The 23,526-nt window shown below is 45.7% G+C and overlaps 1 protein-coding gene across 1 annotated transcript in view; it reads right to left on the reverse strand.

Moving 5' to 3' along the window:
* CCDC36 (coiled-coil domain containing 36) overlaps positions 1–23,526 on the reverse strand; it is a 53,238-nt gene that overhangs the window by 26,259 nt on the left and 3,453 nt on the right. Inside the window, exon 2 of the mRNA XM_003257049.3 lies at positions 20,819–20,889. Within this exon, the coding sequence (XP_003257097.1) occupies positions 20,819–20,874 (56 nt within the window). The 5' untranslated portion in view covers positions 20,875–20,889. The remainder of the gene's footprint in view (positions 1–20,818; positions 20,890–23,526) is intronic.

The following is a 23,526-nucleotide window of genomic DNA, read 5'->3' on the forward strand; positions in this document are numbered from 1 at the left end:
AACATGTGTGACACCCATTTGCCAAAGAGAATTAGGTTCCAATCCTTGAGGATTAATTCCTCCTGTAAAAGATGAGGAATGCACCATTTGGCAAGTTGGGCATCACTGGATGATAGCTTTAGCTTCTTTCCAGGTAATGCTGTATCTGCGTTTGAGACCAGAGACATTAACATGGGTTAAATTGTGAAAGTGTTTGGCATTAGATATTGCAGTAGCAACTAGGCAATCAGCCATTTGATTCCCTTAAGTTAAAGGTCCTGGAAGAGGTGTATGAGCCCTAATATGAGTAATGTAAAAAGGGTGCATTCTACTCCTAACTGCTGTTTGCAACTAGGTAAATAAAGTCATCAGTTGTTCATCTGTATGAAATTGTAACTGAGCATTTTCAATTAATTGTGTGGAAAACCATGAAGAATCCAAAATCACATTAATAGGCATATCAAAAATAGTCAATACCTCAATTACAGCTACAAGCTCCGCTTTTTGAGCTGAAGTATAAGGTACCTGAAAAACTTTACCTTTCAAGACAGAATAAGCTTTACCATTTGTAGACTAGACCCATCTGTAAAAACATTCTCAGCACCTTCAATTGGTTTAAATTTATTTTAGGGAGAATCCAATTAGTTAATTTCAAAAATTGAAACAGTTTTGTTTTAGGAAAATGATTATTGAGAATGCCCACAAAGTCAGCTAAGTGGGTTTGCCAAGTAAGACTATTTATAAAAGCTTGCTGTATTTGTGCCTTTGTGAGAGGGACAATAATTTTTCCAGGATCATATCCATGTAATTTAACAATCCAAGTTCTCCCATTTCCTATCATAGTAGCGATTCGATTCAAATAAGGAGTTAGAGTCTGTGAATTAGTATGTGGAAGAAAAAGCCATTCTACTAAGTCCTGCTGTTGGGCAATAACATCAGTAGGTGAATGATGAGCTGGAAAAATTAGCAAATCTAGAGTCTTCTCTGGATCTGTTCTATTTGAGCCTTATGGACTTGCTTTTCAATCAACTGTAACTCTGCCTCAGCCTCCTTTGTTAATTGTTGAGGGCTAGTGAGACTAGGATCTCCTCTAAAGATAGAAAATAGATTACTCATGGCATAGGTAGGAATGCCTAGAGCAGGTTGTATCCAATTAATGTCCCCTAGTAATTTTTGAAAGTCATTTAATGTTTTCAATTGATCCCTACATATGGTTACTTTCTGTGGCACAATAGTAGTGTCATTTACTAAGGTCCCCAAGTAGGAGTAAGGAGTATTAGTCTGAATTTTGTCAGCAGCTATAAATAAACCAGTGTGAGAAATCGAATTTTGCAAGTGATCATAACATTGGAGCAATATTTATTGAGTGGGGGCAGTACAAAATATATCGTCCATATAATGAATAATGTAACACTGAAAATTTTTTACAAGTAGGTTCAATTGCTTGCCCTACATAAGTCTGGCAAGTTGTTGGACTGTTCAACATGACTTGTGGGCAACACTTTCCAGTGAAAATGCTTAGCAGGCTGCAGGTTGCTTACTGCAGGAATTGTAAATGCAAACCATTCACAGTCTTGCTCAGCTAAGCGGATAGTAAAGAAACAGTCTCTTAAATCTATGACTATTAAAGGCCAGTTTTTTGGAATCATAGCAGGAGAAGGCAATCCTGGCTGTAATGTCCCCATAGGTCGTGTAACTGAATTAATAGCTCCTAAGTCAGTTAACATTCTCCATTTACCTGATTTTTTCTTAATAACAAAGACTGGAGAATTCCAAGGGGAAAATGTTGGAGCTATGTGTCCTTTTTCTAATTGTTCAGTAAGTAAGTACTCTAAAGCCTCCAGTTTCTCTTTACTTAGTGGCCATTGTTCTATCAAAATTGGCTTATCTGTTAACCATTTTAAAGGTATAGGTTCTGGAGGCTTACCAATGGCTGCCATCAAAAATTATATCCTAAACCTTGGCAGGAACTTTGTCTTTCCACTTGAAGCAGTTCCTTCAAACCTTGCAAATTTTTTCCTAGTCCCATACCGGGGACATACCTTATTTCATGCATCATATGTTGACTTCGAGGGCTGTATAACTGCTCAGGAATTAGAACTTGTGCTCCCCATCATTGTAATAAATCTCTTCCCAATAAATTTATAGGTACAGAAGTTATAATTGGTTGGATAGTCCCAGGTTGTCCATCAGGCCCTTCACAATGCAAAATATAACTACTTTGATATACTTCAGGGGCTTTACCAACTCCAACTATGTTAAATTGAGCAGGTTGAATTGGCCACGTGGACGGCCAGTGCTGTAGAGAAATGATTGAAATGTCCACTCCTGTATCCACTAAACCTTTAAATTTCTTTCCCTGAATAGTTATTTCACAGGTAGGAAGTTTATCAGTAATTTGATTCATCCAATAAGCTGCTTTGCCTTATTTGTGCTTCCAAATAATCCTGTTCATTTAATTTCACTTTCCCCATTTCTACATATGGCACAATCAGAAGTTGTGCTATATGCTCTCCTGGCTCTGCTTTCCAGGGAACAGAAGTAGATATAACAATTTGGATTTCCCCATTGTAATCTGAATCAATGACTCCTGTTTGTACTTGCACTCCTTTTAAATTTAAAGTAGATCTATCTGGAAGTAATCCTATCATCACTGCTGGCAAGGGTCCACAGACCCCTGTTGGAACTTTTGCGGGGGTTCCCCAGGCAGAAGGCTCACAGCTTTTGGGCAGCATAAAACTGAGAGATGAAGCCAGCTGGACATCCTGGGCTGAGTGGGGACTTGGAGAACTTTTATGTCTAGCTAGAGGATTGTAAATGCACCAATCAGTGCTCTGGGTCTAGCTAAAGGACTGTAAATGCACCAATCGGCACTCTGTAAAAATGCACCAATCAGCGCTGTGTGTCTAGCTAAAGGATTGTAAATGCACCAATCAGCACTCTGTAAAAACACACCAATCAGCACTCTGTGTCTAGCTAAAGGATTGTAAATGCACCAATCAGCACTCTGTAAAATGGCCCAATCAGCACTCTGTAAAATGGACCAGTCATCTCTCTGTAAAATGGACCAATCAGCAGGATGTGGGTGGGGCCAAATAAGGGAGTAAAAGCTGGCCACCCCAGCCAGCAAAGGCAACCCGCTTGGGTCCTCTTCCACACTGTGGAAGCTTTGTTCTTTTGCTCTTCACAATAAATCTTGCTGCTGCTCACTATTTGGGTCCACACCACTTTTTTTTTTTTTTTTTTTTTGAGACAGAGTCTCGCTGTCACCCAGGCTGGAGTGCAGTGGCATGATCTTGGCTCACTGCAGGGTCCGCCCCCTGGGGTTCACACCATTCTCCTGCCTCAGCCTCCCGAGTAGCTGGGACTACAGGCGCCCGCCACCTCACCTGGCTAATTTTTTGTATTTTTAGTAGAGATGGGGTTTCACTGTGTTAGCCAGGATGGTCTCGATCTCCTGACCTCGTGATCCGCCCGCCTCAGCCTCCCAAAGTGCTGAGATTACAGGCGTGAGCCACTGTGCCTGGCCCACACCACTTTTAAGAGCTGTGACACTCGCCACAAATATCCACGGCTTCACTCCTGAAGTCATCAAGACCATGAACCCACTGGAAGGAAGAAACTCCAGAGACATCTGAACATCTGAAGGAACAAACTCTGGACACACCATCTTTAAGAGCTGTAACACTCATTGCGAAGGTCCACAGCTTCATTCCTGAAGTCAGCAAGACCAAGAACCCACTGGAAGGAATACATTTTGGCGCCCAATGTGGGGCCTTCGCCAAGCAGTGAGTACCATCAGACCCCTTTCGCTTGCTATTCTGTTCTATTTTTCCTTAGAATTCAGGGGCTAAATACCAGGCACCTGTCAGCCAATTAAAAGTGACTAGCATGGCCGCTGGACTAAAGACATGGGTGTCAGGCTTTCTAGGAAAGGGCTCTCTAACAACCCCTGACTCTTCAGAGTGGGGAGCATTGGTTTGCCTGGAACCAGCTTCTGCTTTTCCTGTACTTCTGGGCTGAGATAAAGGTTGACAGAGAGGAAAGCCATTCAGCTCTGGGGTCCCGACAAGTTCGTTGACCCTGCGGCCATGAGCAGAACTCTCAAAGTCATGTCGCCCAAGCGAGACTCACCCATCTATCCTATCTATCCTGACCCTTGCTTCCTGGGTCCTAATGCTTGTCAGATAAACTTTCTCTCACCTCTCTTCTCTGAGGCTAGTCCTGCTTGTAAAAACCACTCTCTGTCTGGTGCTTTTCTAGTTTCTCTTGTAATAATGATTTCTAGTATAAACTCTAGGACTCTATTCCCTTCTTTAGGCATCTGGGTTCACCAATCAGAAAGACATAATTTTTGCCCAAAGCTCTGTCGTAGGGGGGACTATCTGGAATTTTAGGACCCCTCCTCAGACTAGCAGGCCTAACAAAAGCTATTCCTGAAGCTAGGATATGGGAGCTTCAGAAATGATATCCTTCCTATTCAAGTGAGGATAAAAGGTGTCACTCTTCCAACCCTGGAGATCCCTCCCCTCCCTCAGGGTATGGCCCTCCATTTCATTTTGGGGGCATAACATGTTTATAGGATGGGTTAAAGTCCCAGTACTAACAGGAGAATGCTTAAGACTCTAACAGGTTTTTGAGAATGAATCGGTAAGGGCCACTAAATCCGATTTTTCTCAGTCCGCTTTGTGATCTAGGAAGACAGGCAAGGGTGCAGGTTTTTGAGAATGTGTCGGTAAGGGCCACTAAATCCGATCTTCCTCAGTCTTCCTTGTGGTCTAGGAGGAAAACTACTGTTTCTGCTGCTGTGTCGGTGAGTGCAACTATTCCAATCAGCAGGGTCCTGGGACTGTTGTGGGTTCTTGGGCAAGAGGTGTTTCTGCTGTGCATTGGTGAGCACAACTATTCCAGTCAGCAGGGTCCAGGGACCATTGCAGGTTCTTGGGCAAGAGGTGTTTCTGCTGTGCATTGGTGAGCACAACTATTCCAATCAGCAGGGTCCAGGGACCATTGCGGGTTCTTGGACTGGGGGTAGAAACAAACAAACCAAAACCATGGGCGGTTTTGTCTTTCAGATAGGAAACACTCAGGCATCAACAGGCTCACCCTTGAAATGCATCCTAAGCCATTAGGACCAATTTGACCTGCAAACCCTGAAAAAGCGGTGCCTCATTTTTTTCTGCACTATGGCCTGGTGCCAATATTCTCTCTTTGATGGGGAAAAATGGCCACCTGAGAGAAGTATAAATTACAATACTATCCTGCAGCTTAACCTTTTCTGTAAGAGTGAAGGTAAATGGAGTGAAATACCGTATATCTAAGCTTTCTTTTCATTGAAGGAGAATACACAACTATGCAAAGCTTGCAATTTACATCCCACAGGAGGACCTCTCAGCTTACCTCCATATCCTAGCCTCCCTATAGCTCCCCTTCCTATTAATGAGAAGCCTCCTCTAATCTCCCCCACCCAGGGAACAAGCAAAGAAATCTCCAAAGGACCACAAAAACCTCCAGGCTATTGATTACATCCCCTTCAAGCTGTAGGGGGAGGGGAATTTGGCCCAACCCGGGTACGTGTCTGCTTCTCCCTCTCTGATTTAAAGCAGATCAAGTTAGATCTGGGGAAGTTTTCAGATGATCCTGATAGGTATATAGATGTCCTACAGGGTTTAGGGCAGACCTTCAATTTCTCTTGGAGAGATGTCATGCTATTGTTAGATCAAACCCTGGCCTTTAATGAAAAGAATGCACCTTTAGCTGCAGCCTGAGAGTTTGGAGATACCTGGTATCTTAGTCAAGTAAATGACAGAATGGCAGCTGAAGAAAGGGACAAATTCCCTACCGGTCAGCAAGCTATCCCCAGTATGGGACCTTGACTCAGATCATGGGGACCGGAGTCGCAAACATCTGTTGACCTGTGTTCTAGAAGGACTAAGGAGAATTAGGAAAAAGCCCATGGATTATTCAATGATGTCCACCATAACTCAGGGAAAGGAAGAAAATCATTCTGCCTTCCTCAAGCGGTTACAGGAGGCCTTAAGAAAATATACTCCCCTGTCACCCAACTCACTCAAGGGTCAATTGATCCTAAAAGATAAGTCTGTTACCCAATCAGCTGCAGATATCAGGAGAAAGTTCCAAAAGTGAACCCTGGGCCCTGAACAAAATCTGGAGGCATTATTAAACCTGGCAACCTCGGTGTAGGGACCAAGAGGAACAGGCCCAAAAGGAAAAGTGAGATCAGAGAAAGGCTGCAGCCTTAGTCATGGCCCTCAGACAAACCAACCTTGGTGGTTCAGAGAGGACAGAAAATGGAGCAGGCCAATCACCTGGTAGGGCTTGTTACCAGTGTGGTTTGCAAGGACAGTTTTAAAAAGAGCGTCCAATGAGAAAAAAGGCTGCCCCCTTGCCCATGTCCATTATGCCAAGGCAATCACTGGAAGGTGCACTATCTCAGAGGACAAAGTCTGCTGGGCCACAAGCCCCCAACCGGATGATCCAACAACAGGACTGAGGGTGCCCGGGGCAAGCGCCAGCTCATGTTATCACCCTCACCGAGCCCTGGGTACACATAACCATCGAGGGCCAGGAAATTGACTTCCTCCCGACACCGGCACAGCCTTCTCAGTGTTAATCTCCTGTCCCAGGCGGCTGTCCTCAAGGTCCGTTACCATCCGAGGAATACTGGGACAGCCTGTAACCAGGTATTTCTCCCACCTTCTCAGTTGTAATTGGGAGACTTTGCTCTTTTCACATGCCTTTCTTATTATGCCTGAAAGTCCCATGCCGTTATTAGGGAGGGATATATTAGCCAAAGCTGGAGCTATTATCTACATGAATATGGGGAATAAGTTACCCATTTTTTGTTCCCTACTGGAGGAGGGAATCAACCCTGAAGTTTGGGCATTGGAAAGAACAAACTCAAGTTCCAGCCTTAAGCCTTCCCACAGGACAAAATTTTTTTTTTGAGACGGAGTCTCGCTCTGTCACCCAGGCTGGGAGGCAATGGCGCAATCTCAGCTCACTGCAACCTCCACCTCCTGGGTTCAAGCAATTCTCCTGCCTCAGCCTCCTGAGTAGCTGGAATTACAGGCACCTGCCACCATGCCCGTCTAATTTTTTTATTTTTAGTAGAGATGGGGTTTCACCATGTTGGTCAGGCTGGTCTTGAACTCCTGACCTCATGATCTGCCCACCTCAGCCTCCCAAAGTGCTGGGATTACAGGCATGAACCACCGCGCCCAGCCAAAACTTCTCTTTATACATCACAGAGAGAGCAGGGAGAGCTCTTGGAGTCCTTACTCAGACCCGCAGGACAACCCCATAACCAGTGGCATACCTAAGTAAAGAAACTGATGTAGTAGCAAAAGGCTGGCCTCACTGTTTACGGGTAGTTGCGGCAGTGGCCGTCTTAGTGACAGAGGCTATCAAAATAATACAAGGAAAGAATCTCACTGTCTGGACTACTCATGTAAATGGCATACTAGGTGCCAAAGGAAGTTTATGGCTATGAGACAACTGCCTACTTAGATACCAGGTGCTACTCCTTCAGGAAATGGTGCTTCAAATACATACATGCATAGCCCTCAACCCTGCCACTTTTCTCCCAGAGGATGGGGAACCAATCAAGCATGACTGCCAACAAATTATAGTCCAGACTTATGCCACCGAGATGATCTCTTAGAAGTCCCCTTAGCTAATCCTGACTTTAACCTATATACTGATGGAAGTTCATTTGTGGAGAATAGGATATGAAGGGCAGGTGATGCCATAGTTAGTGATGTAACCATACTTGAAAGTAAGCCTCTTCCCCCAGGGACCAGCGCCCAGTTAGCAGAACTAGTGGCACTTACCCGAGCCTTAGAACTGGGAAAAAGAAAAAGAATAAATGTGTATACAGATAGCAAGTATGCTTATCTAATCCTACATGCCCATGCTGCAATATAGAAAGAAAGGGGGGCCTGGCATGGTGGCTCATGCCTGTAATCCCAGCACTTTGTGAAGCCGAGGTGGGCGGATCACAAGGTCAGGAGATCGAGACCATCCTGGCTAACACGGTGAAACCCCGTCGCTACTAAAAATACAAAAAATTAGCCGGGCGCGGTGGCGGGCACCTGTACTCCCAGCTACTCAGGAGGCTGAGGCAGGAGAATGGCGTGAACCCAGGAGGTGGAGCTTGCAGTGAGCCAAGATTGCGCCACTGCACTCTGGCCTGTGCAAAAGAGCAAGACTCTGTCTCAAAATAATAATAATAATAAAAATAAATAAATAAATAAAAGAAAGAAAGGGAGTCCTAACCTCTGGGAAGAACTCCTATTAAATACCACAAGGAAATTATGGAGTTATTGCACATGGTGCAAAAACCCAAGGAGATGGCAGTCTTACACTGCCAAAGCCATCAGAAAGGTGAAGGAGAAAAGGCAGAAGGAAACCATAGGGCAGATGCTGAGGCCAAAATTGCTTCCAGGTGGAACCTCCCATTAGAAATACCTATAGAAGGACCCTTGGTATGGAACAACCCCCTCTAAGAGATTAAGCCCCAGTATTCCCCGACTGAAACAGAATGGGGACTTTCATGGGGGCATAGTTTTCTCCCCTCGGGGTGGTTAACAACAGAAGAAGGAAAGGTACTTATACCTGAAGCCAGCCACCAGAAAATACTTAAAACCCTCCACCAAACTTTTCATATGGGTATTGAAAACACTCATCAAATGGCCAAATCCCTATTTACAGGGCCAAATCTCCTCCAGACCATCCGACAGGTAGTCAAAGCCTGTGAGGTGTGCCAAAGGAATAATCCTTTGGTCCATTACAAGGTCCCTTTGGGGGAACAAAGAATAGGTCACTATCCTGGAGAGGACTGGCAGTTAGACTTCACCCATATCCCTAAGTCAAAGGGATTTCAATACTTGTTGGTCTGTGTTGATACCTTTACAAATTGGATAGATGCTTTCCCTTGGAAGACAGAGAAGGCTCAGGAAGTGATTAAAGTCCTAATACATGAAATAATTTCTAGATTTGGGCTTCCCCAAAGCTTACAGACCAACAATGGTCCGGCTTTTTTTTTTTTTTTTTTTTTTTTTTTTTTTTTGAGACAGAGTCTCACTCTGTCGCCCAGGCTGGAGTGCAGTGGTGTGATCTCAGCTCACTGGAAGCTCCACCTCCCACGTTCACACCATTCTCCTGCCTCAGCCTCCTGAGTAGCTGGGACTATAGGTGCCCACCACCATGCCTGGCTAATTTTTTTTACTTTTAGTAGAGACGGGGTTTCACCGTGTTAGCCAGGATGGTCTCAATCTCCTGACCTCGTGATCCGCCTGCCTCGGTCTCCCAAAGTGCTGGGATTACAGGCGTGAGCCACCGCACCTGGCCAATGGTCAGGCTTTTAAAGCCATGATAACTCAGGGAATTTCGAGGGCACTAGGGATACAATATCACCTTCACTGTGCCTGGAGGCCACAATCCTCAGGGAAGGTTGAGAAAGCAAATGAAACACCCAAAAAGCACTTAAGGAAACTAACACAAGAAACTCATCTCCCATGGCCTAATATTTTGCCTATGGCCTTGTTGAGAATCTGAAATTCTCCTCACAATATGGGGCTCAGTCCATATGAAATGCTGTATGGACAACCTTTTATCACAAATGACCTCCTACTTGATCAGGAAACGGCCAACTTGGTCAAAGACATAACTTCTTTGGCAAAATATCAACAAAACCTTAAAAACCTACCTGAAGGATGTCACAGAGAAAAGGGAACAGAGTTGTTTCAACCAGGAGATCTAGTGTTGGTCAAATCTCTCCCATCTACCTCCCCATCTATGGATTCTTTGTAGGAAGGACCATACTCAGTAATCCTTTCTACTCCCGCTGCAGTTAAGGTGGCAGGAGTGGCATCTTGGATTCACTACAACCGAGTTAAATTTTGGACACCACCTGCAGAACCTGCAGGACCGTCAGTTCAGGAGTCCCAAGATCAGCCAGACCAGCCTCAATAAACCTGCGAATGGTTGGGAGGACGTGCATCTCCTATTTTGAAAGGAAACATCCCAGACTAAAAAAACTCCTACCGCTGATCCTGAGGAAAAACCCCTTCCTCCTTAAAAAAAGATAAGTGAAAACCTACATAATCTTTATCTTTAATACCTCTCCTTGCCCCTTTAATGGAATCCTTTTACTATTTCATAATATTATTAAGCAGCATACTAACCATACTCTTTACGATAGGACTACATACTGTAGCTCCTGCTGGGACGCAAATCCTAATGACATCAACCTTTTTTCTATCTTCCTTCCTTCTGACAGCAATTTACTCCTACCTTTAACTCAGACTGGATAAAATGATCTCGTGTTCTGGAGCACCCTCCTTACCTTCCTATTTACTCTTTGCCTATCTATCCCTCCTGCTTCCTTGGACACCTCATACAATTGCCCCTCCACTTCCACTAGCTCCTAATTACCTGTACAAGACTCTCAACTTAACCCACTCTCTGTTAAACCAGTCCAATCCTTCCCTGGCATATGACTGTTGGCTTTGTAGCTCTTTATCCATTAGCACAGAGCCATACAACTAGTACCCCTACTTATAGGGTTAGGAATGGCTATTGCTACAGGAACCGGAATAGCCAGTTTATCTACTTCATTATGCTACTACCACACACTCTCAAAGGATTTCTCAGACAGTTTGCAAGAAATGACGAAATCTATCCTTACTCTACAATCCCAGATAGACTCTTTGGCAGCATTGACTCTCCAAAACTGCTGAGACCTAGACCTCCTCACTGCTGAGAAAGGAGGACTCTGCACCTTCTTAGGGGAAGAGTGCTGTTTTTACACTAACCAGTCAGTGATTGTACAAGATGCCACCCAGCGTTTACAGGAAAAGTCTTCTGAAATCAGACAGCGCCTTTCAAACTCTTATACCAACCTCTGGAGTTGGGCAACAAGGCTTCTCCCCTTTCTAGGTCCCATGACAGCCGTCTTGCTATTACTCGCCTTTGGGCCCTGTGTTTTAATGTCCTTGTCAAATTTGTTTCCTCTAGTATCAAGGCCATCAAGCTACAGATGGTCTTACAAATGGAACCCCAAATGAGCTCAACTAACAACTTCTACCGAGGACCCCTGGATTGACCCACTGGCCCTTTGGCTGGCCTAGAGAGTTCCCCTCTGGAGGACACTACCACTGCAGGGCCCCTTCTTTGCCCCTAACCAGCAGGAAGTAGCTATAGTGGTCATCGCCCAATTCCCAACAGCAGTTGGGGTGTCCTGTTTAGAGGGGGGATTGAGAGGTGAAGCCAGCTGGACTTCCTGGGGTGAGTGGGGATTTGGAGAACTTTTCTGTCTAGCTAGAGGATCGTAAATGCACCAATCAGTGCTCTGTGTCTAGCTAAAGGATTGTAAATGCACCATCATCAGCACTCTGTAAAAACGCACCAATCAGCATTATGTGTATAGCTAAAGGATTGTAAACGCACTAATCAGCACTCTGTAAAAACGCACCAATCAGTGCTCTGTGTCTAGCTAAAGGATTGTAAATGGACCAACCAATCAGCACTCTGTAAAAACACACCAATCAGTGCTCTGTGTCTAGCTAAAGGATTGTAAACGCACCAATCAGCATTCTGTAAAAATGCACCAATCAGCACTCTGTGTCTAGCTAAAGGATTGTAAATGCACCAATCAGCATTCTGTAAAAATGCACCAATCAGCACTCTGTAAAATGGCCCAATCAGCACTCTGTAAAATGGCCCAATCAGCACTCTGTAAAATGGACCAATCAGCTCACTGTAAAATGGACCAATCAGCAGGATGTGGGCAGGGCCAAATTATGGAATAAAAGCTGGCCACTGGAGCCAGCAGCGGCAACCCACTCGGGTCCCCTTCCACACTGTGGAAGCTTTGTTCTTTTGCTGCTGCTCACTCTTTGGGTCCACATCACCTTTTTTTTATTTTTTATTTTTTGACAGAGTCTTGAACCGTCACCCAGGCTGGAGTGCAGTGGTGCTATCTCAGCTCACTGTAAGCTCTGCCTCCCAGGCTCATGCCATTCTCCTGCCTCAGCCTCCTGAGTAGCTGGAACTACAGGCGCCCATCACCACGCCTGGCTAATTTTTTGTATTTTTAGTAGAGATGGGGTTTCACCATGTCAGCCAGTATGGTCTTGATCTCCTGACCTCATGATCCACCCACCTCAGCCTCCCAAAGTGCTGGGATTACAGTCATGAGCCACCATGCCTGGCCGGGTCTGCACCACCTTTAAGAGCTGTGACACTCGCCACAAAGATCCATGGCTTCACTCCTGAAGTCAGCAAGACCACTAATCCACTAGAAGGAAGAAACTCCAGACACCTCTGAATATCTGAAGGAAGAAACTCCGGACACACCATCTTTAAGAGCTGTAACACTCACCACTAAGGTCTGCAGCTTCATTCCTGAAGTCAGTGAGACCAAGAACCCACCAGAAGGAATAAATTCTGGACACAAATCTACTGCGGCACTACCAGCTGTGGTGGGGGACAGGCATTGTACACGGATGAGGGAATTGCCTGAGCCGGAAATGCCCCAGTTTGGAAAGGGGCCCAGGACGGGACCCTCATGGTGTTTCCTGGATTTAAAAGGAAAAGGCTCAATGTAGCTATAATATTTCCCTGTTGATCTGGGGGGTGTATCCTAACAGGGAACTGCCAAGCCTCTATACCACCCTCTTGTCTAGCTTGCTGTATTCCTGCCTGAATAGAACTGAGAGCGGTTGCTCAAGGCGCTGCTCAAACAGTCACTGGGGCAACCACTTTTCACCCAGTGTCCTCCGGAAAAGAAAGATCTGGAGGGTCAGGCCACTATTCTTCTTCAAAATAAGGAGCGGGTGCAGAAGGGTAGGGATGAAACGCTTCCTCCTTTGCCATTTTAGCTTTAACTGGCAAGCAAACCTGCTCTGTTACCTCTTCTGTTACTTTTTATACTTTCCTTCCTCCTCATCATTAGTGTGAAAAGGTTCCAAGGTGGAATGAACCAAAGCCCACACTTGTCCCATTGTTACCCTGATGCTTCCGACCTCCCATTCTTACTCACCACAGGGATTGCTTAAGAGTACTCAGGTGTCCTCCAGCTTAGTTCCACGTTCTCCAACCATTGCTCTGGTGACCCTTTGGCCAGGGTTCAAGCCCCACGTATGGCCACCACTTGCTGAGACCAGCTCGGTCGTGGAGAACTTAACCCAGCGGCATTAGAAGAATTAAAGACACACACACAGAAATATAGTGTGGAATGGGAAATCAGGGGACTCAGCCTTAAGAGCTGACAGCCCCAAACAGAGTTTGACCCACATATTTATTGACAGCAAGCCAGTGATAAGCATTATTTCTATAGATTATATATTAACTAAAAGCATTCCTTACAGGAAACAAAGGGATGGGCCCAAACAAAGGGATGGGCTCTGGCTAGTTATCTGCAGCAGGAACATGTCCTTAAGGCACAGATCACTCATGCTATTGCTTGTGGTTTAAGATTGCCTTTAAGCGGTTTTCTGCCCTGGGTGGGTGAGGTGTTCCTTGCCCTCATTCCGGTAAACCCACAAGCTTCAGTGTGGGCATCATGGCCATCACGAACATGCCACAGTGCTGCAGAGATTTTGTTTTTGGCCAGTTTTGAGGCCCATTTATGGCCAGACTTGGGGGCCTGTTCCCAACAATGGGGTTTCACCATGTTGGCCAGGCTGGTCTCAAACTCCTGACCTCAAGTGATCCACCCACCTCAGCCTCCCAAAGTGCTGGGGTTACAAGCATGAGCCTCTTTTTTTAATTTATTCATTTTTTGAGACAGGATCTTGCTCTGTCACTCAGGCTGGAATGCAGTGGCATGATCCCATCTCACTGCAACCTCTGCTCAGGTGATCCTCCCAACTCAGCCTCCCTAGTAGGCATGCACCACCACACCCGGCTAATTTTTTTTTTTTTTGTAGAGACAGGGTTTTGTCATTGTAAGGTACATGGATGTGCTTTAGTCAAGGAATTGGCCAAGGCAGATATCCAGGCCTGCATGACTCAGCAAGTTTGGGGTGCAAGCGCATTACTCCACCTGTTATATAACCTGTTTGTGTAAGTTCATACTTGGCTCTATGCCACTATTGTCTGAAAAAGGTATAACTGCAGCCAGGAGCGGTGGCTCACTCCTATAAGCCCAGCACTTTGAGAGGCCAAGGTGGGCGGATCATAAGGTCAGGAGTTCTAGATCAGCCTGGCCAACATGGTGAAATCCCCTCTCTACTAAAAATACAAAAATTAGCCAGGTGTGGTGGCACATGCTTGTAATCCCTGCTACTTGGGAGTCTGAGGCAAGAGAATCACTAGAACCCAGGAGGCAGAGGCTGCAGTGAGTCAAGATTGCACCACTGCACTCCAGCCTGGGCGACAGAGCAAGACTCCGTCTCAAAAAAAAAAAAAGGTATAACTGTCCTGCTGACACTGTACAGGGGTCTCTTGGGGGCTTGGCTTGGCTCAGCTCAACATGGCTTGACATGGTGGGCATGCTGGTGCCCAGAGAAAGAGAGAGAGAGAGCCGGAGCTGTCCTTCTTTGCAGACGGACAGGCAGGAACCAGGATACACCTCAGCTTGCTTGTGCCCAGAGAAAGAGTTAAGTTGCTGACCCGGAAGGGAAGGGAGAGCCAGCTGCGCAGCTGCGCATGGGGGCAGCCAGCTCAAGCATCCAAGACAGGGTGGACAGTGTGAGAGTAAGCTGCTAATAAGAAAGCCAGTGTGAGAGTAAGCTGCTAATGAGAAAGCTGCAGAACAAAACCATATTCATCTGCCTACAGACCCCCAAATGTTCTTTCTATTTATCCACACACTCCCCTTGGACTTCAGCATGGGCTGGACCCAGACCCGGGAACTGACAGTCATGTTTCCACACTGGTCTCTATTACCATCTGAGCTCTGCCTTCTGTCAGATCAGTGCCAGTATTAGATTCTCACAGGAGCACAAACCCTATTGTGAACTGCACATGCAAGGGATCTAGGTTGTGCGCTCCTTATGAGAATCTGATGCCTGATGATCTGTCACTGTCTCCCATCATCCCCAAATGGGACCGTCTAGTTGCAGGAAAGCAAGCTCAGGGCTCCCACTAATTCTACATCACAGTGAGCTGTATATATATATATATATATATATATATATATTTTTTTTTTAATTATACTTTAAGTTCTAGGGTACATGTGCACAACGTGCAGGTTTATTACTTAGGTATACATGTGTCATGTTGCTTTGCTGCACCCATCAACTTGTCATTTACATTAGGTATTTCTCCTAATGCTATCCCTCCCCCAGCCCCCCACCCCCCAACCAGCCCTGGTGTGGGATGTTCCCCGCCCTGTGTCCATGTGTTCTCATTGTTCAACTCCCACCTGAGTGAGAACACGCGGTGTTTGGTTTTCTGTCCTTGTGATAGTTTGCTTAGAATGATGGCTTCCAGCTTTATCCATGTCCCTGAAAAGGACATGAACTCATCCTTTTTTATGGCTGCATAGTATTCCATGGTGTATATGTGCCACATTTTCTAAATCCAGTCTCTCATCAATAGACATTTGGGTTAGTTCCAAGTCTTTGCTATTATTAATAGTGCCACAATAAATATACACATGCATGTGTCTTTATCGTAGAATGATTTATAATCCTTTAGGTATATGCCCAGTAATGGGATTGCTGAGTCAAATGGTATTTCTATTCTAGATCCTTGAGGAATTGCCACACTGTCTTCCACAATGGTTGAACTAATTTACACTCCCACCAACAGCGTCAAAGTGTTCCTATTTCTCCACATCCTCTCCAGCATCTGTTGTTTCCTGACTTTTTAATGATCGTCATTCTAACTGGAGTGAGATGGTATCTCATTGTGGTTTTTGACTTGCATTTCTCTGATGACAAGTAATGATGAGTATTTCTGCATATGTCTGTTGGCTGCATAAATGTCTTCTTTTGAGAAGTGTCTGCTCATATCCTTTGCCCACTTTTTGATGGGGTTGTTGTTTTCTTGTGAATTTGTTTAATTTCTTTGTAGATTCTGGATATTAGCTCTTTATCAGATGTGTAGATTGCAAAAATTTTCTCCCATTCCGTAGGTTGCCTGTTCACTCTGATGATAATTTCTTTTGCTGTGCATAGCTCTTTAATTTAGTTAGATCCCATTTGTCTATTTTGGCTTTTGTTGCCATTGCTTTTGGTGTTTTAGTCATGAAGTCTTTGCCCATGCCTATGTCCTGAATGGTATTGCCTAGGTTTCCTTCTAGGGTTTTTATGGTGTTAGGCCTTACATTTAAGCAATTCTCGTGCTTCAGCCTCCCGGGTAGCTGGGCTTACAGGAGCCCACCACCACACCTGGCTAATTTTTGTATTTTTTGGTAAAGACAAGGTTTCGCCATGTTGGCCAGGCTGGTCTCAAACTCCTGACCTCAAGCAATATGCCTGCCTTGGCCTCCCAAAGTGCTGGGATTACAGGTGTGAGCCACTGTGCCTGACCATAATTATTCCATTATATATTACAATGTAATAATAGGAACAAAGTGCATGATAAGTCTAATGCACTTGAATCATTCTGAAACCATTTCTCCATATCCTGGTCTGTGGAAAAATTGTCTTCCACAAACTAGTCCCTGTTACCAAAAAGGTTAGGGACTGCTGCATTAAAACACACACACAAATCATTCCTTTATCAAATGTTAAATTCAAAGCAATTAGATAACATATAAGTACATATTGTGAGCCAAAGAAACCTTTATAATATTAATACAAACTACTTGTTTCTATTTTGATATAAACATTATTATTAAAACAAAAAGAAACTCTAATAGTTCAGGATAGAGAAGGGTGATTATTTTCACTCAGAAATGAAACAAGCCCTAGTCCCATAGACAGTTGTTTTTGGATAAACGTAGAAATTGACCCTCCTCCTGTTAAAGCTTGAAACTTGCATTTGTTTATCTGAGTTCCTTCCTCAGGAAAGGACCTTCAGGCCTCTCAAAAAAGTATCAAATAACTGAAACTCACCAGATCACTGCACCAGATGCCTCCTTGCCCCTCCCTAGTTCTTGTTTTCTTACAAATTGTTACATTTCCTCCCTGCTAAATAAACCCTTAATTTTAGTCAGGGAGATGGATTTGAGGCTAAGCTCCCATCTCCTTGGCTGTAGCACCCAATTAAAGCCTTCTTCCTTAGTAATACTCCTCCATCTCAGTGATTGGCTTTCTGCGTGGTGAGCAGCAGGACCTAAACTGAACCCCTGGTGTTTTGGTAACAGAAACATTTCCTGAGATAAACTAAGTAATGGGTTACAAACATATAATATGGGTAACATAATCATTGCTCAAAATAGTTGTCTATGATTTTCCTCTTGGGCCAAAGAAAAAAATTAACTAGGCTTGGTAGGCTGGGAACAGTTTTGTGACCCTACTGAAATTATGTAGGATTTATATCTTAAAACTATGAAGGCCGGGCACGGTGGCTCACGCCTGTAATCCCAGCATTTTGGGAAGCTGAGGCGGTTGGATCACCTGAGGTCAGGAGTCCCAAGACCAGCCTGGCCAACATAGCGAAACCCCGTCTCTATAAAAAAACAAAAATTAGCTGGGCATGGTGGCGCATGCCTGTAATCCCAGCTACTCGGGGGCGCTAAGGCAGGAGGATTGCTTGAACCTGGGAGGCAGAGGTTGCAGTGAGCCGAGATCATGCCACTAAACTCCAGCCTGGGCAACAGAGTGAGACTCCATCTCAAAAAAAAAAAAAAAAAAAAAAAAAACAGAAGGCAAAAGCTTCATGACATTGGATTTGGCAATCTTGGATATGATACCGAAGGAACAAGCAGCAACAAAAACAAAAAAGTTCAACAGACAAATTGGACTTAATGAAGATTTGCTGGGTGCGGTGGCTCATGCCTGTAATCCCAGCACTTTGGGAGGCTGAGGTGGGCGGATCACCTGAGGTCAGTTGTTTGAGATCAGACTTTCCAACATGGTGAAACCCCGTGTCTACTAAAAATACAAATATTAGCTGGGTGTGGTGGCGGGCACCTGTAATCCCAGATACTTGGGAGCCTGAGGTGAGATAATTGCTTGAACCCAGGAGGCGAAGGTTGCAGTGAGCTGAGACCACACCATTGCACTCCAGCCTGGGCAACAAGAGTGAAACTCCGTCTCAAAAAATATACATATATATATAATCTAGAAATAAAGATATTTTTCACTACTCTCTATCAACTGTAAGCATTTTTTTCTTTTTGAGAAATTAAAAAAACAGTGCTCTAGGTTTCTGATCAATTGATAACTTCAGGAAGGTGTTAACGAGGAAAGAAACTATCCGGTGATAAGAGCATATCATAAGCAATTACAAATCCCTTAAATATACACTACTTCTCAGGCATACTCACTAAGTTAGCAGTGGCAGGCTTATTGCAGGATGGTAGACACCAATGTAAGTACCTTAGTGGAGTAGTTGAGAGGACAATACCTCAATGAGCCTTGTCAATACCTAGAGTGGCTCTTAATCTCCACAGTACCTAGAAATTGCACTGTACAACTGAACATATATCTGAACATTGTCTCGATTTTGCTCCTTGCTATTTCAGTAGCAGTTGCCGCAACTGGACTGAGTGTCCAGATGTTGGACCTTCTCTGATACTAACAGGCCCAATGCTAGATACAAAGTCATTACTCAGTTGACACACAGAGCTGGATTCGTACCACTTTTGTAATGGACAGAATAAAAAAAGCAGAAGAAGATGCAGCAGAGACAGAAGAAGAGAAGAAGAGTCTGTACGGGGTACCTCTGAGAGGTGACAGCGTGCTGGCAGCCCTCGCTTTCTCTCGGCGCTTCCTTGGCCTTGGCGTTCACTCTGGCTGTGCTTGAGGAGCCCTTCAGCCTGCTGCTGCACTATGGGAGCCCCTCTCTGGGCTGGGCGAGGTCAGAGCCGGCTCCCTCTGCTAGCAGGGAAGTGTGAGGGAGAGGCACAGGCAGGAACTGGGGCTGCGTGCGCACTTGCAGGCCAGCTCAAGTTCCAGGTGGGCATGAGCTCGGCGGGCCCCGCACTCGGAGTGGCCAGCCTGCGCTGCCGGCCCCAGGCAGTGAGGGGCTTAGCACCTGGGCCAGCAGCTGTGGAGGGTGCGCCGGGTCCCCCAGCAGTGCTGGCCTGCCATGGGCTCCTATGTGGCCCGAGCCTCCCCGACGAGCACCACCCCCTGCTCCATGGTGCCTGGTCCCGTCGACCGCCCAAGGGCTAAGGAGTGTGGGCACATGGTGTGGGACTGGCAGGTAGCTCCGCCTGCGGCCCCAGTGCAGGACCCACTAGGTGAAGCCAGCTGGGCTCCTGAGTCTAGTGGGGACTTGCAGAACCTTTATATCTAGCTAAAGGATTGTAGATACACCAATCAGCACTCTGTGTCTAGCTCAAGGTTTGTAAATGCACCAATCAGCACTCTGTATCTAGCTAATCTGGTGGGGACTTGGAAAATCTTTATGTCTAGCTAAGGGATTGTAAATACACCAATCAGCACTCTGTGCCTAGCTCAAGGTTTGTAAACACACCAAGCAGCACCCTGTGTCTAGTTCAAGGTTTGTAAATGCACCAATCAGTGCTCTGTGGGGACTTGGAGAACTTTTGTGTCTAGCTCAGGGATTGTGAACACACCAATCAGCACCCTGTCAAAACGGACCAATCAGCTCTTTGTAAAACAGACCAATCAGCTTTCTGTAAAATTGACCAATCAGCAGGATGTGGGTGGGGCCAGATAAGGGAATAAAAGCAGGCTGCCTGAGCCAGCAGTGGCAACCTGCTCTGGTTCCCTTCCACACTGTGGAAGCTTTGTTCTTTCACTCTTTGCAATAAATCTTGCTCCTGCTCAATCTTTGGGTCCGCACTGCCTTTATGAGCTGTAACACTCACCAGGAAGGTCTGCAGCTTCACTCCTGAGCCAGCAAGACCACAAACCCACCAGAAAGAAGAAACTCCGAACACATCCAAACATCAGAAGGAACAAACTCTGGACATGCCGCTTTTAAGAACTGTAACACTCACCGCAAGGGTCTATGGCTTCATTCTTGAAGTCAGTGAAACCAAGAACCCACCAATTCTGGACACACCTCCATTATTATAACCTAATGGGAAGGGAACCCTCTTTTTTTTTTTTTTGAGATTGAGTCTCACTCTGTTGCCCAGGCTAGAGTGCAGTGGTGCAATCTCGGCCCACCACAAACTCCACCTCCCAGGTTCAAGCAGTTCTCCTGCCTCAGCCTCCCCAGTAGCTGAGATTACAGGTGTGCACCACCTTGCCTGGCTAATTTTTGTATTTTTTTTAGTGGAGACGGGGTTTTGCCACGTTGGCCAAGCTAGTCATGAACTCCTGACCTCAGATGATCCACCCACCTGGGCCTCCCAAAGTGCTGGGATTATAGGTGTGAGCCACCATGGCTGGCCAGAAACCCTTTTTATATGAAATCAATGAAACTAGAAAATCCTTTTTTTTTTTTTTTTTTTTTTGAGACGGAGTCTCGCTCTGTTGCCCAGGCTGGAGTGCAGTGGTGCAATCTCGGCTCACTGCAAGCTCCACCTCCCAGGTTCACGCCATTCTCCTGCCTCAGCCTCCTGAGTAGCTGGGACTATAGGCACCCCCCAACGTGCCTGGCTAAATTTTTTTGTATTTTTAGTACAGACGGGGTTTCACCGTGTTAGCCAGGATGGTCTCAATCTCCTGACCTTGTGATCTGCCCACCTTGGTCTCCCAAAGTGCTGGGATTACAGGTGTGAGCCACCATGCCCGGCCAGAAAATCCTAAGGACTAGACAATATAACCAGAAAACTTACCCAGAGCCTGAAGGAATACTGAGCATCTCTTTGATATTCCAGACATTAAAATTCATTTCTTATAGTTATACCTATTAGAAATAACAGATGAATATTAAGAAAGTTAACAGTATAATTTTTTCCAAAGATTACTAGTGACTATTATATGTACATGAAGACATTCCAGCAGCTATATTCCCATCCAATTAGTGAAAATTTCCTTTTTTTTTTTTGAGACGGAGTTTTGCTGTTGTCACCCAGTCTGGAGTGCCGTGGCTTGATCTTGGCTTACTGCAACCTTTGCCTCCCAGGTTCAAGCAATTTTCCTGAGTAGCTGGGATTACAGGCACCCGCCACCACGCCCGGCTAATTTTTGTACCATGCCATTGTCTCAAAAAAAATAAGTAAATAAATAGAAACACAAAACCATTTATATTTGCATCCCCAAAAAAGAAATACTTAGGTATAACTGTGACAAAATATATACAATATCTATATGAGGAAAACTACAAAACTCTGATGACAGAAATCAAATTAGAACTAAATGGAAGCTGGGCACAGTGGCTCACGCCTGTAATTCCAGCACTTTGGGAGGCCGAGGAGGGCAGATCACTAGGTCAGGAGATCAAGACCGTTGTGGAGGCCAGGCGCGGTGGCTCACACTTGTAATCCCAGCACTTTGGGAGGCCGAGGCGGGCGGATCACGAGGTCAGGAGATCGAGACCACGGTGAAACCCCGTCTCTACTAAAAATACAAAAAATTAGCCGGGCGTGGTGGCAGGTGCCTGTAGTCCCAGCTACTCGGAGAGGCTGAGGCAGGAGAATGGTGTGGACCCGGGAGGCGGAGCTTGCAGTGAGCTGAGATCGCACCACTGCACTCCAGCCTGGGTGACAGAGCGAGACTCCGTCTCAAAAAAAAACAAAAAAAAAGACCGTTGTGGCTAACACGGTGAAACCCCGTCTCTACTAAAAAATACAAAAAATTAACCAGGCGTGGTGGCAGGTGCCTGTAGTCCCAGCTACTCAGGAGGCTGGGGCGGGAGAATGGCATGAGCCTGGGAGATGGAGCTTGCAGTGAGCCGAGATCCCGCCACTGCACTCCAGCCTGGGCGACAGAGCGAGACTCCAGCTCAAAAAAAAAAAAAAAAAAAAAGAACTAAATGGAAAGGCCAGGCGCAGTGGCTCACGTCTGTAATCCCAGCACCTGGGGAGACCGAGGCGGGTGGATCACTAGGTCAGGAGATCAAGACCATCTTGGCTAACATGGTGAAACCCTGTCTCTACTAAAAATACAAAAATTACCTGGGTGTGGTGGGATGTGCCTGTAGTCCCAGCTACTTGGGAGGCTGAGGCAGGAGAATTGCTTGAACCTGGGAGGCATAGGTTGCAGTGAGACAAGGTCACACCACTGCACTCCAGCCTGGGGTGACAGAGTGAGACTCCATCAAAAAAAAAAAAAAGCCGGGCGCAGTGGCTCACACCTGTAATCCCTGCACTTTGGGAGGCAGAGGCAGGTGGATCATTTGAGGTCAGGAGTTTGAGACCAGCCTGGACAACATGAAGAAACCCTGTCTCTACTAAAAATACAAAAAATTAGCTGGGTATGGTGGCGGGTGCCTGTAATCCCAGCTACTCAGGAGGCTGAGGCAGGAGAATCACTGGAACCAGGGAGGCAGAGGTTGCAGTGAGCCGAGATGGTGCCACTGCACTCCAGCCTGGGCGATCGAGTGAGACTCCACCTCAAAAAAAAAAAAAAATTAGCAGGGTGTGGTGGCACAAGCCTATAGTCCTACCTACTTGGGAGGCTGAGATGGGAGGATCACTTGAGCCTAGGAGGTCAAGGCTGGAGTGAGCTAAGATTGTGCCACTGTACTCCAGCTTGGGCGATGGAGAAAAAAAAATTGCAAAAAATTACCTCTCAAACTATGTCAAAAAATTAAAAATAAAAAATTTAAATAAATAAACAAGCTAGGCATGGTGACATACACCTGTAGTCTCAGCTACTTGGGAGGCTGAGGCGGCAGGATCACTTCAGCCCAGGAATTCAAGGCTTCAGTAAACTGTGATCCCACCACTGCACTCCAGCCCAGGAAACAAAGCAAGACCCTGTCTCTTAAAAAAAAAAAAAAAGAAAGAAAGAAGCCGGGTGCGGTGGCTCACGCCTGTAATCCCAGCACTTTGGGAGGCCGAGGCAGGTGGATTACGAGGTCGGGAGATCGAGACCATCCTGGTTAACATGGTGAAACCCTGTCTCTACTAAAACAATACAAAAAATTAGCCGGGCATGGTGGCGGGCACCTGTAGTCCCAGCTACTCGGGAGGCTGAGGCAGGAGAATGGCGTGAACCCGGGAGGCAGAGTTTGCAGTGAGCTGAGATCGCACCACTGCACTCCAGCCTGGGCGACAGCACGAGACTCTTTCTCAAAAAAAAAAAAGACATGTCATTTGCTTTTTGCGAATACATATAAAGCTCAAAATACCTTACACTCATGGAATTAGAAATACAAGCCTTTTTTTTTTAGATGAAGTCCCACTCTGTCACGTAGGCTGGAATGCAGTGGCGTTATCTTAGCTCACTGCAACCTCTGCCTCCCGGGCTCAAGCTATTCTCCTGCCTCAGCCTCCTGAGTAGCCAAGATTACAGGCATGGGCTGTCACTCCTGGCTAATTTTTTTTTTTTTTTTTTTTTTTTTTTTAGTAGAGACAGGGTCTCACCATGTTGGCCAGGC

Source organism: Nomascus leucogenys, chromosome 4, assembly GCF_006542625.1.
Source record: "Nomascus leucogenys isolate Asia chromosome 4, Asia_NLE_v1, whole genome shotgun sequence".
Lineage (NCBI taxonomy): Eukaryota > Metazoa > Chordata > Mammalia > Primates > Hylobatidae > Nomascus > Nomascus leucogenys.